Consider the following 16,759-nt stretch of genomic DNA (forward strand, 5'->3'; position numbering starts at 1 on the left):
CTGTGGTGGTACCCTCTAAGGCAGCAATTTTCAAACTGGGGTGCTGTGGAATTGCAGAGGAGCTCAGGTGATATTTATATTTTTCTTAAAGACTCTGTTAAACAACGTTTTTTTTTAAATGTTTTAATATTTTCCCACAATCCAATTCAGTGATGCTTCTCTATTTTATTTTTATAAACTGCCAAAATGTGACAAATTTAGCTGTAGGTCTGAAACTACATACATCGGTGTTTATTATTATTTTTGTTCTTTCTTTTTAGTTTGGCCTTCACCCCATCATTGAAAACCTGCCATATACTGAACTTGTAAGAGAGAGCAACAGGCGAGATACAAACGTAAAAAACTGAAATGTAATTTAGGCTACTTTTGGACTGGATTGGGAATTAAATACCTAGTTGTGTTCTTCTGTTCTAAATAGAGGAGAATATATGTGCTGCTTTTTATTTTATATAACGTCACGCGTGGCGTCACACAATCAGAAACTAAAATGCAACATACAAAGCAGAAAAAAAGCAATACAAACAGTAATAATAACAATAATCCTATTTTACTGTCACTGATACAAACTCAGCCCGCAGTTCCAGGTGCTGTTTCTCTGTGGTGATGAGGATCAGATGGAGGTTTTTGTAGTTAGAACAGGTAATCTGCAGCACTGTGTAATAAGCTGCACAGAAATATACTGCACTGTCATTTGCTGAAAGATTGCTTATTTTCAAAGAGGCATTATTTTGTCCATTCCCACTCAATTTGATGTTTACATATTCAGCCTCTGGGTACGGATACTGAAGATTGAGATATCCCATGAAGTTGAATCCTGTGTTCTGATTATATTTGTACCACAGTATGCGCTCATAGCTTGGGACAGTGTGCGCACATTTGATCTCAGCATTCTCGTTCTGATACTTTATGAGACCAGGAGGATCCTGGATTACATTAGAAAGAGCAGAACCTGTGGAAACAGAAAGACAGTAAGAGAAAGTGTAGTTGAGGCTATGAAATAAACACAAATAACATCAATTGAAAGGAACTTGTGTTAAAAATACTTACTTGTGAAAAATAGTAATAAATTAAAAAGTGTGAAGAGAGCTGTGATCATGGTGATTCTCTGAGCAATGTGTCTGTGCTCTGACATGAGATGGAGTACAGCTTCTAGACCGTCATGTGGCCTTGCACAATTTAGTGAAGATCCCCAGATATCAATAATGTCGGGGCGCCCTCTAGTGGTGTGCATATTTTCAGTAATGTCCTTGTTCAGCCACTTCATCTGTCTATAACAGTGTTCACTGACTGCACATAATTATACACCACTGTCTTTCACTGCTCGGTTTTTCACTGAAAGAGCTCCACTCTCAAAGTGCTTTTTCTCAACAGAGTATTTCTCCTCGCTGAATGATCCAAAGTCAGGCTTGCGTTGGGTATTATAAACATTGAGTTTAAGAGACCCTTTCTCTTGCTGGTGGTATATCTTATATTAGAGTGATCCCAGAGTGTGGCTGCAGTTCAGTTTTGCAGGTTGTCCTTCTGGAGTAAAGAGTATGTTGGGATATTGTACATTACCCAAATGTGCCGAAGGAACAGAACCAAGTCTGATGACAGTGAGAGAATCAGTTGTGCCTGGATTAAAATACATGCAAGACAACAGAACTGTAAATAGAACTTTACATAATTAGAATAATACAATCAGTACCTAAACAATTATTTTAATTTTGTTTTCACTGTAGAAAGCACATGTGCACAGTATGTGACATCACAGCTTCTCAAAGTATTTTTCACACAACGTATTGTGATAATTAAAGAGATTAGTCGAGGTGCTGTTCCTCTACAGAAACTAAAACTCATCATACACTGCGGAAAATAATAGCATCAAAAAGTAATTATATGAAACCTTTCCCATATTCACTCATTTATTAATGTTACAGATTATTATATTTCATAACAACTATACAAATGCATATACAAACCAGATTCCAAAAAAGTTGGGACAATAAACAAATTGTGAATAAAAACTGAATGCAATGATGTGGAGGTGCCAACATCTAACATTATATTCAGAATAGAACACAGATCACAGATCAAAAGTTTAAACTGAGAAAATGTATCATTTTAAGGGAAAAATATGTTGTTTCAAAATTTCATGGAATCAAGAAATCCCAAAAAAGTTGGGACAAGGCCATTTTTTACCACTGTGTGGCATCCGCTCTTCTTCTTACAACACTCAACAGACGTCTGGGGACAGAGGAGTCTATGGATTCATGTCTAATACAGGCCTCTAACTATTCAATCGTCTTGGGCCTTCTTTGTCACACCTTCCACTTTATGATGCGCCAAATGTTCTCTATAGGTGAAAGATCTGGACTGCAGGCTGGCCATTTCAGTACTCGGATCCTTCTCCTACGTAGCCATGATGTTGTGATTGCTGCAGAATGTGGTCTGGCATTATCTTGTTGAAAAATGCAGGGTCTTCCCTGAAAGAGATGACGTCTAGATGGGAGCATATGTTGCTCTAGAACCTGAACATAGTTCTCTGCATTAATGGTGCCTTCCCAGACATGCAAGCTGCCCATGCCACAAGCACTCATGCAACCCCATACCATCAGTGATGCAGGCTTCTGAACGGAGCGCTGATAACAACTTGGGTTATCCTTGTCCTCTCTGGTCCGGATGACATGGCGTCCCAGTGTTCCATAAAGAACTTCAAATCGTGACTCATCTGACCACAGAACAGTCTTCCATTTTGCCACACTTCATTTTAAAAGACCCCTGGCCCAGAGCAAACATCTGAGCTTGTGCAGCTTGCTTAGAAATTGCTTCCTCTTTGCACAGTAGAGTTTCAGCTGGCAACGGCGGACGGCACGATGGATTGTGTTCACTGACAATGCTTTCTGGAAGTATTCCTGAGCCCATTCTGTTATTTCCTTGACAGTGACATTCCTGTTTGAGGTGCAGTGACGTTTAAGGGCCCGGAGATCACGAGCATCCAGTAGAGTTTTACGGCCTTGACCCTTACGCACAGCAATTGTTCCAGATTCTCTGAATCTTTTGATGATGTTATGCACGGTTGATGATGATAACTTAAAAGTCTTCGCAATTTTACGCTGGATAACACCATTCTGGTATCGCTGCACTATCTTTCTGCGCAACAATGGTGGAATTGGTGATTCTCTTACCATCTTGGCTTCAGAGAGACACTGACACTCTGAGAAGCTCTTTTTATACACAATCATGTTGTCAATTGACCTAATTAGTGTTAATTGGTCTTCCAGCTGTTCGTTATATGCTCAATTTCCTTTTTCCAGCCACTTATTGCTACTTGTCCCAACTTTTTTGGGATTTGTTGACACTGTGAAATTTTGAATCAACATATTTTTCCTTTAAAATGTTACATTTACTCAGATTAAACTTTTGATCTGTCATCTATGTTCTATTACGAATAAAATATTGACATTTGCCATCTCCACATTATTGCATTCAGTTTTTATTCACAATTTGTTTAGTGTCCCAACTTTTTTGGAGTCCGGTTTGTAATTACATAGGCAGGTCAGAGTTAGGAGTCTTGCCAAGGGACTGCTGTTGATTGAGCTTGGCATTAAACTCTTAATTCACTTTACATATTTTTGGTTTATTTATTAATGTCTGTTTTCATTGCTCTGTGAAAGTGTCTATTACTTCATCACACTCAGTCCACAGTTCCAGGTGTTGTGTCTTGGTGGTGATGAGGATCAGTTGGGGGTTTTTGTAGTTAGAAGAGGTAATCTACAGCACTGTGTAATAAGCTGCACAGAAATACACTGCACTGTCAGTCACTGAAAGATTGCTTATGGTCAAAGAGCCATTATTCCTTCCATCGCCAGTGAGTGTGATTTTCTTTTCAAATTCAGTCTCTGTTATGCCACGTTCATAATTTAGGTATCCCATAAACTTAAAGCCTATGGCCTGATTGTGTTTGTACCACAGTATGCGCTCATAGTTTGGGACGGTGTGTGCACATTTGATCTCACCGCCCTCGCCCTGATTCTTTATGAGATCAGGGGGATCCTGGATTACATTAGAAAGAACAGAGCCTGTGGAGAGAGCAAGAGAAAGAGAGAGATATCAAAGCTGTATTTATAAGAGATACATCACATTATAAATGGTGGAAGAAAGCAAAAATATAAAAATATAGATTTACCTTTGAGACACAGAAGTGTGGCAGAAAGTGGGATAAAAATAGGAACCATGGTGAGTCTTCTCTGCCTTAAAGGTGAGTGAGGTATCGTCATCTGCTTCAAAGCAAATATTTGTATTGACTTGGGTTTATTTATGTATGATGAAATAGCGCCCTCTAGAGGTCTGCATCATTAAATGTCTTTATTTCGTTTTTGTTCAGCTCTACGGTCTATCTCTCCCACTGTGCTTACCAGCCACACAGAAGTATAGACCACTGTCATGTGTTGTCAGGTTCTTTACTGTGAAAGATCCACTTTGATAATTCTTTCTCTCAGCAGAATACTTCTCCTCACTGAACGATCCCAAGTCAGGCTTTTCATTGACTGTTATATATATTATTTGGGTTAAAGACACATGCTGTTCTTGTCTGAACCAGTACATCTGATAGTAGTTTGAACCCAGTGTATGGCTGCAGTTTAGAAGTACAGAATGGCCTAGTTGACCAAATGTTCTGCTGGGATTCTGTACAACTTCACTTAAACCTGCAAAAAAAATGGTTGAAGAACATATTATACTCAAGTCAACTGTAATGCCTTGAGAAGCCAATTTAAACTGTTACCTGGAGCATCTTGCAGTAAAAGAGTTAATATATAAAGTCTTGTCATGTTGATGTTCAAAGCGGAGACTACAAAATAGTGTACAGACAGCTGGTGGTGTTATTTAAACAGGATATGACATCAGAGAAGCAACAAGAATATGGCTGGGTCTCAAACGGTTCCCTACTTCCTAGATTAGTGCAATAAATATGTCACAAAACTACAAAAGAAAACGAAATGTTGGGAAAATAATTAAATGTTAATACAGTGTGAATAAAAACCGAAATGTATATAATGAAAAATGGAAACAGTACAAAAGACAAAATGTTTAATTTTTTACTTTTAAAAATTTGTTCTTTTGTGTGTGTGTTTTTTATTTATTTATTTTTTTTAATTATTTTTAAATATACACTATTCAAAAGAAAAATAAAAAACTAGACCAAGGCTTGATATTTGCCTGTAAATGAGCTAATAAATAATCCAACAGTTTAAGTGCCATGAATGTTTAAAGGATTTATTCTGTGCAAATTTTTCATTAGCAAGTCACATAGTGTCCACTTTATTGCTGTTGTTGGATTGTGTGCTTGTTTGTATAATCAAAAATACACCAAATATCTAAGAGGAAGACAAACATTTAAATGTATTAATAGGATGCTAAAGCATTTATTTATGGCATATGTAGTGCACTATTTATGGAGTAGGAATACATTTGTGATTAATCAATATTACACAGATGCTCACTACGCTGAGCATCACTAGAGATATGTAAAACACGAACATCCTTTTACTCTCTTATCATGTGTGTCTAACTGATTTTGCAGCTCATACACAGGTGTGGGGCAGCTAATGTTTGTGTTAATCTTGCAGTAGCACACACAAGGCTTATTGTACAGTGCTGAAGTTGTCTGTAGCACTGTGTAAACTAGCAGCACAGAAGTACATTGCACTGTCATTTACTGAAAGGTCCTTAATGATTAGGGAACTGTTCTTAGTCCCGTGTCCTTTAATTGTGAGTTTATTTGAAAATCCAGGTTCTTTAAAATCCTCTTTATTCCACAGATATCCCATTAACACTACATCTAGGTGTCTGTTTTGTTTGTACCACAGTATCATATTGTAGTTTAGTATTTTGTGCTGACACTGAAGCTCCACAGAATCTCCTCTGGCTATAATCAGGTCTGAAGGGTTCTGACGAACTGATGAACTGAAGACAGAATCTGTAGAGAGAAAGAGTGGACGATCCATCTTCAAAGTAGTCCTTCTAGTACAACTGCAATTTTAACATCAAGTGATTCATTTGCATCACATCCATAGCAATCAATCCATACAGTCATACCTGTGAGCCATGACAAGGAGACAGTAACCAGAATCTGAACTCGGATCATGCTGTCTTGTAGGTTAATGAAGGAATGTGAATCAGATTCAGAACTCCCTGTCATTTACATACTGTACATAATTCAAACAGTTACTTAACATCTTAATTTCCTACTTTGCAATCAGATTCAAAATGGAGCATGGGCGCCCCCTGCCTGCATTAATGGTAAATGCAACTCATCTTTGAAAAATATATTAAACAAACAAATAAATGCTGAATTTTACTGTTGTGATGTAGTTATCTGTGTGTAAAATACACTAGTTTGGAGAAAGTTATTGATTTTTTTCCACTGGTAAGTGAAGGAAAACAATATTTAATAGTAGTAGAAAAAATGTATAATATTAGCCAACGTCTGCCTCAAAAACATTGTAAAGGCAGTTTCCCTGTGGCCATGAGCCTGACCCTTTGTTTACTTCTTCAGCCTAATTCAGATAAAAAGAATTTATTTTTTTCTACAGGCTGACCTCTGAGTAATGCAGCATGCTCAGTGTGCTATTTTTAACCACAGTGGTTTAGGTGAAAATGTTAAATTAGATTAAATGTATTTGCTGCAATTGTCTTTTCCTTTCCTTAGATAGTAATTAGATAGTACAAATACATATTTCACATAACAGAAAAAGAGGATCCCCTCATGAAACGTAACATAAAATTACAAACGTTTTTCATTACTCCACTGAGGTAGATGCTGCTGTGTTTTACAGGTTGCTTTAATTGAGCTGTAAAAATGCAGCGGCTTGTTTTGAGTGTTTCATTTTTCCAAAATAGGGCTTGTGTTTGTTCTGCATCTTTTTCTTATTTATTTATTTACTTATTTTAATGGATCTCCACTGCTAATGAGAAACTCCCCCAGTTCTTCTGATCCCATAATTGCTTAACCATGTAATAGACAACCTAAAGCACAAAATACAACTGATCCATCTGTTGTTCTGCCACAGTGTTTATGTGTTCAGTGTTGTGGCATCAGTACTGAGGGACTCATGAAATTCGACCTTTCAGCTTGTGTGTGTACTTGCTGATCCACAACTAAATAACAGAATCATTTCTCAGATTACCTGCATGCAATCCCTCTAATGAAGACGTATTATCCGTCAGATTTGTTTTAGCCCCTGCTTTGAGAATTTGGTAAACTTTCAGTGGCCGTGCTATGGAAAACCGAACCAAAATTCATTTAGAGTAGAATGTAAAGGGATTTTAAAATGTTTCATTCAGTCCTCCACCCATATAATCCATATATACAAAAGATTTGTTGTTTTTTTGTGACATCACAAAAATATTTAAATATGCCAGTGTTTTCATTCTGCATTTTGACGGGGGCACAGTATATGGGAGTCAGTAAGAAAAGAGGACGTTTATATTTACTTTTACATGCTTTAGATTCAAAGGCACAGAGAGATTGTAAAATGGTCATGTAAAAATAAAAAAGGATGTTCTTGCTATATTAACATTATTGTTATATGGTACTCTTCTCTCACATTTACACTGGCATACACAGGCTCAAAAGAAGAGCAAAGTAGAAATGAAAACCATTGTAGGGCACATCTTGAAAATCAGTAAGTTTACTAGCCTAATTTATTGTACTTATCTGTGCCAGCTCCTGCTCCTCTATAAAATATTTTACAGTAATTGAGACCTACACTGAGTCCTGCTCTGTTTCTGTAAGGTGAGCATGGTTTGTTAAACTTGGACGGACACCTTGTCCACTGACAGCAAAGTGTGGGCGAAAAAAATGTCAGATTTCACAGGCAAATAATAGCTTGAACAAGTCACTTTGGGAAGGTGAGCCAAGCTCCACAGGAGGAGGCATGTTTATTGAGGAGGTTGCTCATAGGTCTTTGCTTTATAAACGAATGTCTTTGACTGCCTGGATCAGACTGGAGTATTTTCCATTATGTTTTATTGTGCATTGCAAAATAATGGAGTCATATTCACCACCAAAATAGCACACAATGGTTTTACATTATTTTTTAATGTGCAACTTGTAACTTTATTTTTAAAAGTGCAATACAATTTGAGATGAAAAGTCAAGTTTCTTTTTTGTCCCTAAATAAAACAGTCTGTGTTCCACTGTGCTGATGTTCCAAGACTGGAGCAGCCATGTTGTAAATATATTTAGTACAGAATAATAACAAATAAATCATTGCAGAACATGACAGATTGCTCCTGTAACAGTCTTACAGGTGATATATCCAACGTGACTGTGACAGCATTGTACATAAATTATGCAGTATGAAATGTTAAGATTAAAGCATTGTTTAAGGGCCTAAATTAGCTAAGAATCTCAGACTTATCTCACATATTACTGCTCATAAGTACCTCCTACTGCTAATACAAATGGAAAATAATACATTTTATTATGGAATATTTACTTCATATTTCAACCCACTAAGAGTAAAAAAAAAAAGCTTAACGTAAAATGTATTATTTTCCATTTCTGCAGTAGAGAGTATTTATAGGTAGTAATAAGGGAGAGAAGTTCGTAGTCCCTTTCTCATTCTTTTAGTACAATAAGCCATATTAAGCTTAATTCACAATAAGCATTTTAAAGTATCTCTGCTGGGAACACAAATGGAAGTGGGGAGGCGTGGCTGAATACGAAGCATTTGTTTTGGTCTGAAATGTTGCAGCTGAAGTGCGACATCTAGTGGCAGAAATGATTATATACAGAATATTTAAATAACTTTCTAATTTTTCTTTCCAATGTTTTTGCTGTTGTAGTTTTGTGTGTACCACTGAATGAAAGGTGATAGAGATGAATAAAGATGAAATTTTAATTTTTTTATTAAGATAAATTGACTGCTAACAGTGATGTCGGTGTCATATCTTTTTTTGCAGTGGCACACCTAAGCTGTGTTTGCTTTGGTCACTGAGCAGTCAGGAGAAAGTATTAAAGGTGGTCTTGTTGTGCAGTGGAATACCCTCAGCTCCTCTGAATTCTGCAGCGATATCATCAAAAGTCCGCCCCTTGGTTTCTGGCAGGCGAAACATTGTGTATATGAATGCTATCAAGGCCACGAACATGAAGATGAGGTAGACATAGGCCCCACACAGTTTCTGTAGTAGAAAAACACAAATTAAAAAAGTACTGTTATGGATTTATAATACGGTCCTGTAATTAAATTCAGGAATATTTAAATCATTCAACCAGTAAAATAGAATATGAGTATAGAATATGGAGTTTGTTTAAAACAACAAACAATTATATTTCAAATGTGTAAGCATCTTGTCAGTTAAGTATTATATATTATAATTATTATATGTTTTGCAAATCTGGCTTACAAAAGAGAAATACCTTTTTAAAAAACAGGTTACTGTTAAGTAAAAAGTGTAAATGGAAATACAACAGGATAAAATATGGTTAAAAATGTAAATGTCAGTTGGTATTATGTTTAGAAAAGGAAAGGACAATTATCAAATGCATTGTTTACAAATGCAAATGCTACAAACATACCAGTAATGGAGGGAATAGCAGGGCTAGCAGGAACTTTCCTCCCCAGTTGAGCATGCTGGTGAAGGCCATTGCGATGGGGCGGGCTGGCTGGTCAAAGAGCTCAGCAGCAATGAACCAAGAGATGGGCCCTGGACCTAACTCATAAGCTGCGATAAGTAAAAACATCACCAGTACCTGAATGCTGCGGATGTCTGGAGCAATGTCCTGAGGAGATAAAGAAAATAAGGAGGGTGGAAATGAAACAAGATCCATCTTAATTTGACTACCCAAACAAACTTTTGACTTATTGTTCCAAAGCAGAAGCATTTATCTCACCAGCATAGAGTCTGTGATGGTCATGAGTAAATTACAAACTGACACAGACAGGAAGCCAGTAAGAAGCAACTTCCTGCGTCCTGCTCTTTCCACCAAGAAGAACTTTGATGAATGGGGAGTGAAAAAAATAAATGGAAAAATTGAAACATAACATAAAAACTCTGACATCTGATAAAGGATTAATATAAATTAATAGTGGAGCTGTTTTAGTAACTGTATTAGTAACTATATATAGTGGAGCTGTTTTAGTAACTGTAACAAGTTTTACACAAAAACTAAACACTTAATGACACTCTTGTGAATGAATAATACTGTAGTTATGAGGTATGGTATAAATACTAAAAATAAACAGCACTCTTCTGGCTAAAATATTCTTACAGTGAATAAAGAAAGGCAAGGCGTCACATAAAGAAAATAACATGATATTTCCCTACTTGTGTTCCATATCACAATGCTCTGTGTTTATAAAGTTATTAGCACTCACAGACACAATGGTGAATGCCACATTAATGGCTCCCACCCCCAGCGTCAGATATGTTGCTTCTTCAAATCTGGCCTTGACAAACATTTTAGTTGAATAATTTATGATCTGGAAGTGAGGTGAGAAACATGGGAAAATTATAATCAGCATCTTGAGACTCTAAACATTGGGCCGAATCCTAAAACACTTAAGCACATATTTTCACTAGGACACAGAAGGCATTATGAAAAAAAAAAGTGAGATTCTGAATGATGCATATGGATTTCATGAGAATTGGTGAGAATATTAACAAGACCAGGTTGTATAAATGTTTTTGGTTTTGATATAAATATATTTTGTTCTTTGCAATAGCTCTCTCAGGAAAATGAATGCTGGATACACTCGTCTCTGGTAAACTGGATTAAAAAGGTCACAAAATGGTTTTATAATTAATTAGCTCAGTCTTGCACTGATTCATTAATTTATTAATGTATTGATATTTATTAATATTATTGATTTATTAATTCATCCTGATCTGGGATGTGGTGTGTCTCTCTGAATTTACTTCAAATAAAAAAGAGTGATATTATGTGCTGTGAGTGAATGTGTGTGTGTGTCTGTGTTGCCATGTGGGGGACTGGCGCCCCCTCCAGGGTGTATTCCTGCCTTGCGCCCAGTGATTCCAGGTAGGCTCTGGACCCCCGCGACCCTGAATTGGATAAGGGTTACAGATATTGAATGAATGAATGAATGATATTATGTGCTAATTAACCACAAACATATTTCACACATTTTTTTTACACACAGGTCTAATAGCCTGCTAATGGAGCTGACTGTAGGTACACCATAGATCTAAGATCTTTCAAGCATGTCAAATGTAACAAGTGAATTATAACAACATTAAAGCAAGCATTCAGTGGTCAAACAAACCGCATTGAATCCTGATAACTGGCTGCCCAGGTTTATGATTAGGACGAGGATTATGGGTTGTCTGTATCGTTTCTTTATGAAAAATTCTCCAACAGTTATTCCAGCTTCACTGTGGGACGCTTCTTCTCTCATCTCCTCCATTTCCTGCATCACCTTCTCAGAGTTTCTCCTCAACCTTGTCAATGCTGTGAATGTGCAGATGAGAGGTTAGGTGTTGTACACTCCAAGTGATGATTGATAGCTTATTGGCTGTGGCTAAACCTATTGATCCTTTTACAGTACTATGCAAAGTCATAGAGCATCCTTTTGTTTATTTAATAATCAGTATTTTTGTTGCTGTTGTAGTTTGCTTAGTACATCTCCTAAGACCCACCAGCTTCTGCCTCTTTCTCTTTGCAGCGGTTGATGAAGAGATAGCGTGGGCTCTCAGGGCAGAAAGGCAGGATCATATACTGGAGGAGGGCAGGGATGAGGGACAGAGAGAGCATCAGTGCCCAGTACTTGTCTGTGCCCAGCACTGTTTCTAATCCCACCACCTGAAACATCCGGCACAAACATCTGAGGCTTGCACTGACTAGAACCAGGCTGTGCTAAATTACTGAGTTATTAAAAGTGGAAGTAGAGATGAAAAGAACATGTGGGGTCTCACCATGCCCAGCAGAATGCCAGAGGCAAAGGAAACCTGGTTGAGGGTGGCAAATGCACCACGGAGGTTAATTGGAGAGACACCTTGTATGTACAGAGGGTTTAGACTCATCACCAGCCCACAGAACAAGCCAAAAACAAGTCGGCCCACAATGAGGACTTCAAAAGATTCGGCCATCTTACTGCTGAACATCAGGCAGGCACCCGTTATTGACAAAGCATTTGCGATGAGAATGGCATTCTTCCTATAGGTGAACACAAGGCATATCAGAAAACTTAGATTACCCATGGGTAATTAATATAAAAAAACAGTGATATAATTTTAGACACAAGCTATAGCTATTAATATTTTAATTAAAAAATATATACTTATGAAGTCAAGTAAAGTGACATAGCAGGCATTGTTTTAGAAATTATAGCATTCACTAAATTGCTGTTCAGATGGCACGGTGGCGCAGTAGGTAGTGTCGCAGTCACACAGCTCCAGGGACCTGGAGGTTGTGGGTTCGAGTCCCACTCCAGGTGCCTGTCTGTGAGGAGTTTGGTTTGTTCTCACTGTGTCTGCATGAGTTTCCTCCGGGTGCTCCGTTTTCCTCCCACGGTCCAAAAACACATGCTGGCAGGTGGATTGATGACTCAAAAGTGTCCGTAGGTGTGAGTGAATGTGTGTGTGTGTGTGTGTGTGTGTGTGTCACCCTGTGAAGGACTGGCACCCCCTCCAGGGTGTGTTCCTGCCTTGCAACCAGTGTTTCCAGGTAGGCTCTGGACCCACTGTGATCCTGAAGTTGATAAGCGTTTACAGACAATAAATAAATAAATAAATAGATTAATAAATTTCTATTTGAATAGAAATACCATATATCTCTCGGATTATTTCAACACAGACAACCACCATCATGGGGAAGACAGCTGACTTAATAACTGTGCAGAAGATGACCAAAACCTTTTACCAGGGTTGGCCACAAAAGGTCACTGCTGAAAAATCAGACTGTTTGTAGAATGCTGTATCAAATGAATAACATGAATAACAAAGAAGACCTCAGCCCTTAGAGGATTGGCGAGAATAGTTGATTCAAGAACTTGGCCTTCACAAAGAGTGAACAGAGGGTGCTGAGCAGTCCTTCAAGGGCCTCCAGGCACCTGCATCTCCAGGACAATGTCAGAAGCTTTGTACCTAGGCTAAGAAGAAAAATAACTGGACTCTTGCTGAGTGGTACAGAGGTACTTTCCAGATTGAAGTAGTTTTTGCCTTTCATTTGGAAATCAATTTCCTACAGTCTGGAGGAAGAGTGTAGGCACAGAATCCAAACTGTCTGAAAGTCCACTGTGGATTTTCCAGTCTGTGGTGGTTTGAGGTGCCTTGTCATCTGCTGGTGTAGGTCCACTGTATTTTATCAAGTCCAAAGTCAATGTAGCTGTCTACTATAAGATTTTAAAGCACTTCATATTCTGTCAGCTTACTAGCTTTATGCAGATGCAGATTTCATTTTCCAGCAGGACTTAACACCTGCACAGACTGCCAAAACTAATACCTAACCGTTTGCTGACCACTATATTACTGTGCTTGATTGGCCAGCCAGCTTTCCGAACTTGAACTCTGTGAAGAATCTATGAGGTATAGTCAAGAGAAATATGAGAATCACCCAACACAATAATACAAAATGAAGGCCACTACCAAATCAGCATGAGCTTCAGTAACATTTTAGCAGTGCTACATGCAGCATTGGTGCAGTAATTCATGGTAATCCATTTGTCATTTTAAGTGTAAGTAATATAAAATAGATGGCAATTGCGGTGATGCCATATGTGTGACTTTTTCCTTTTACAATACCTTCATGATATTTTTATGGAATGGTGTTCCATGAATCATAAGAGTTACGTTGATGAGAATTTCTCACCTCCCATATGAATCAGCAAGGCATTTGACCCCTAGTGAACCCAAAAGGGCTCCAAAGTCCTTGATACTGACTGAGAGAGACCACAGGAAGGTGAGGCTGTGGTCTGGCATGGATTCATTTTTTCTCGATTTCCATGTGGAGTTGAAGAATTCCTCAATGATCTGAGTGAATAAAGAACAGCAATGTCAATAAAATGAGAAACTACAATACATTTTTGCTTAAAGGCTGCAGTCAAGAAAATCGCAAACATCTTCATACAGAAAAGGTACTCAAAATATATTAATGATTTATAAAAGCAATCAGCAGTTTTCTCCAATGACTCTTCCTCATGTTATGAAACATGCCTATATACTGACAACAAGTGACTTATATCAGCAGGGGCAGGTGCTGAAGCCAAAAAAAGGGCACTCATCGCCAAAATTATTCATTAAGTTAAAAAAAAAAAGGCAGGATATTCAACTTACATTTATTATGTTTACACAATGCCCCCCCTCCTTTTTTTTTGCCATTACATTAGCCATGTAATGTTTTCAGTGGCACTATAATGTTAAGTGTTGTGTTTAATTTTGCAACAAACAATGGCAGGGATTGCACAAACACTGTCATTATCTGTCTGTCTGATGCTGTGGGTCAGAGGAGAAACGTGTAGCAACAGTTTGACCTGGTGCTCAGCACTGCATGAGGGCTAACCGGAGGAGGCGGAAGGGGCAAGGCGGGAGCTAGTGCGTGCTGTGGTTGACCAGCTTAAATCTTAACCAGCTTATGGTATGTTTTCATTTACATTTGATGGTTTAGCTGGACTAAAAGCACGATCAACCTGACAACCAGTATGACCAGCAACACCAAGCATGACCAAAGTCAAATGCAGCTATCTTACCAGCATATGGTATGTTTTGCCTAAATGACCAGCTTTCCAACCACCTTGACCATCAAATACCAGCTCAAGACATTTAAAACCAGCTAACAACTAAAGCTGGTCTTATGCTTTATTTTTCAGCAGGGACTTTCAAGGGGGAATTGATGACAGAATTGATGGACATAAGAGCTTCAGCAGAAAGAGCACTTTTCTCATCCATGGCAAAAGGGAAGGTGCTTGAGCACCACTAGAGGTCTATCTGTGCAGGTACTGTCTACCAGAGATTCTGCATTACAAATGGCAATCACCTTGGGGCAAACCCACTGTTTAGAGCATACACAGGTTCATTTGGGGGTCACCAGGAAAATTGATTTTTCATCTCATGTGATTTAGCCAGAAATGATTTCATAATAAAAACATCATATAATTAATACAATATTTTTTGTTTGTATAAATTATTATTTCTGCTTTAACAGACTAATGTTATGTAACTGAAATATAAACACTACTTTGTAGTCCATGAAGTCCTTTCCAGATTTCCACTTAACATATCTAGTCATCTAAAACGTTGCCAAATGAGCTGTAATACTGATCCATTTTAACATACACAAACTCAGTTGCGTATTACTGGAAAGGTTATTACAGTATCATGTTTTAAGAGTGCACTTCAGTGAGCAGTTCCTGAATGGATATTGCAGTTGTGTTGTCAGGCACCATTTGTAAAATCTCCTAAACCCAGTAAATATAAGGTGCTACTTTGTGAGACTGTGTTTCATCCGCTTCACAGACATGACTAATCGCTGGGAAGCCATCCTGATTGTTTTGGAATAAAATTCCAGCTGGAAAGGCCAGCAGAGTGTCCACACACAGAGATGATAAATCAACACAGTCCAGACATCATATCTTTGTGTAAATATGAAGCCTTCCAAAGCTACAGGCAAACAGAATTGAAACATTTCACAGCTTTTTGTAAAGTTTACTTGGTGTTTCAGGAGGATGGTGGGATGTGCCAGTGGGGGCATCATGCTAAAATGACGTGAGGTGGAATCATCTTAAATAGAGTTGATAATACTATTATAATATTTAGATGATTTCATATGCTGAGACATCACTACTTTTGCAGACCACATCTAAACCTACTCACTCTGGCTGGAGAGTTAACATTGCCGGTGTGATAGCCAATCTGCAGAGAGCCAAATACCGCAGCAACCACAGAGGTCAGTAGAGTTGCAGTCAGCTGACTCTAAGCACAGGAACATATGTTAATAAGTACAGTAAGCCAAATGCAAACATCAGTTTGAGTCATGTTTACTTTATTATTCTCAAAAAGTAAATACATACATCTCTCCATCTTTTTTTTGTTATAATGTGAATAATTTGCATAATACTATCTATCTATCTATCTATCTATCTATCTATCTATCTATCTATCTATCTGTCATATGTAACAACTGTCAATTTTCTGTACCATATGCTTTGTTATGTTTCATCATTTACTCAGTAAACGCTGAAGGTGGAACAAGTTTCTGACTTCTGTTAATCCTATAAGTTAAGAGTAACTGAGCCTGCTGTGTTGTGATAGTAATATTCTATGTATTTCATTCAATTCTAATCTTTAGAATTTTTCTAAGCCTTATGTTTCAAGGCCAATAAACCAAAGGGGTTAGTAAGTGAAATCAAAACATAATAAGAGTCTACTACAGCCAGCATATTATTAACCATTATTAACGTATTACAACACTATACACTTTACATTTAGGTGTATGCATGTAAAAAAGTCTTGAAAATGTAATAGGATAAACAGAGAAACATTAACCTCCTCAAAAGCCATCAGCCTTCAGGTGACTCTCACTCCCTGAGGAGAAGGAGTGGGGTGATGCTCTGTTTCTTTACTTAGGATCCAGTATTTCCAGGTTTAATATTCCAGGCCCTTAAAGTGGTACATCACAGATGAACAAAATGCTAATGCATGCCTTGTTTTCTAGTAATACCAAATAATGTATTGTCCTTCAAGATAAAAATACATTTAATTAACATCAATCTAATTAACTTCTATTAAACATAAATATATTCTGTCCCCGTCTTCTGGC

At 37.7% G+C, this 16,759-nt stretch overlaps 1 protein-coding gene across 1 annotated transcript; it reads right to left on the bottom strand.

Annotated features, from left to right (window-relative positions):
- Nucleotides 1–8,179: 8,179 nt before the first annotated feature.
- LOC136709647 (solute carrier family 2, facilitated glucose transporter member 1) lies at nt 8,180–16,500 on the bottom strand. The gene is made up of 10 exons (XM_066685045.1): nt 16,486–16,500; nt 15,814–15,912; nt 13,814–13,974; nt 11,920–12,160; nt 11,644–11,806; nt 11,271–11,455; nt 10,365–10,469; nt 9,881–9,982; nt 9,566–9,769; nt 8,180–9,168 (listed from the first exon to the last, which is right to left on the bottom strand). The coding sequence occupies exons 1-10, from the start codon at nt 16,498–16,500 to the stop codon at nt 8,989–8,991; spliced, it is 1,455 nt and encodes a 484-aa protein (XP_066541142.1). The 3' UTR covers nt 8,180–8,988.
- Between the last annotated feature and the right edge of the window lie 259 nt (nt 16,501–16,759).

Source organism: Hoplias malabaricus, chromosome 1, assembly GCF_029633855.1.
Source record: "Hoplias malabaricus isolate fHopMal1 chromosome 1, fHopMal1.hap1, whole genome shotgun sequence".
Classification (NCBI taxonomy): domain Eukaryota; kingdom Metazoa; phylum Chordata; class Actinopteri; order Characiformes; family Erythrinidae; genus Hoplias; species Hoplias malabaricus.

Excerpts from the sequence above, each read along its gene's own strand:
- LOC136709647 (XM_066685045.1), bottom strand. Across the intron at positions 12,161-13,813 it reads CTTGCTGATTCATATGGGAG|GAAGAATGCCATTCTCATCG; the intron begins GTGAGAAATTCT and ends GTTCACCTATAG. Across the intron at positions 11,807-11,919 it reads CTGGCATTCTGCTGGGCATG|GTGGTGGGATTAGAAACAGT; the intron begins GTGAGACCCCAC and ends CGGATGTTTCAG.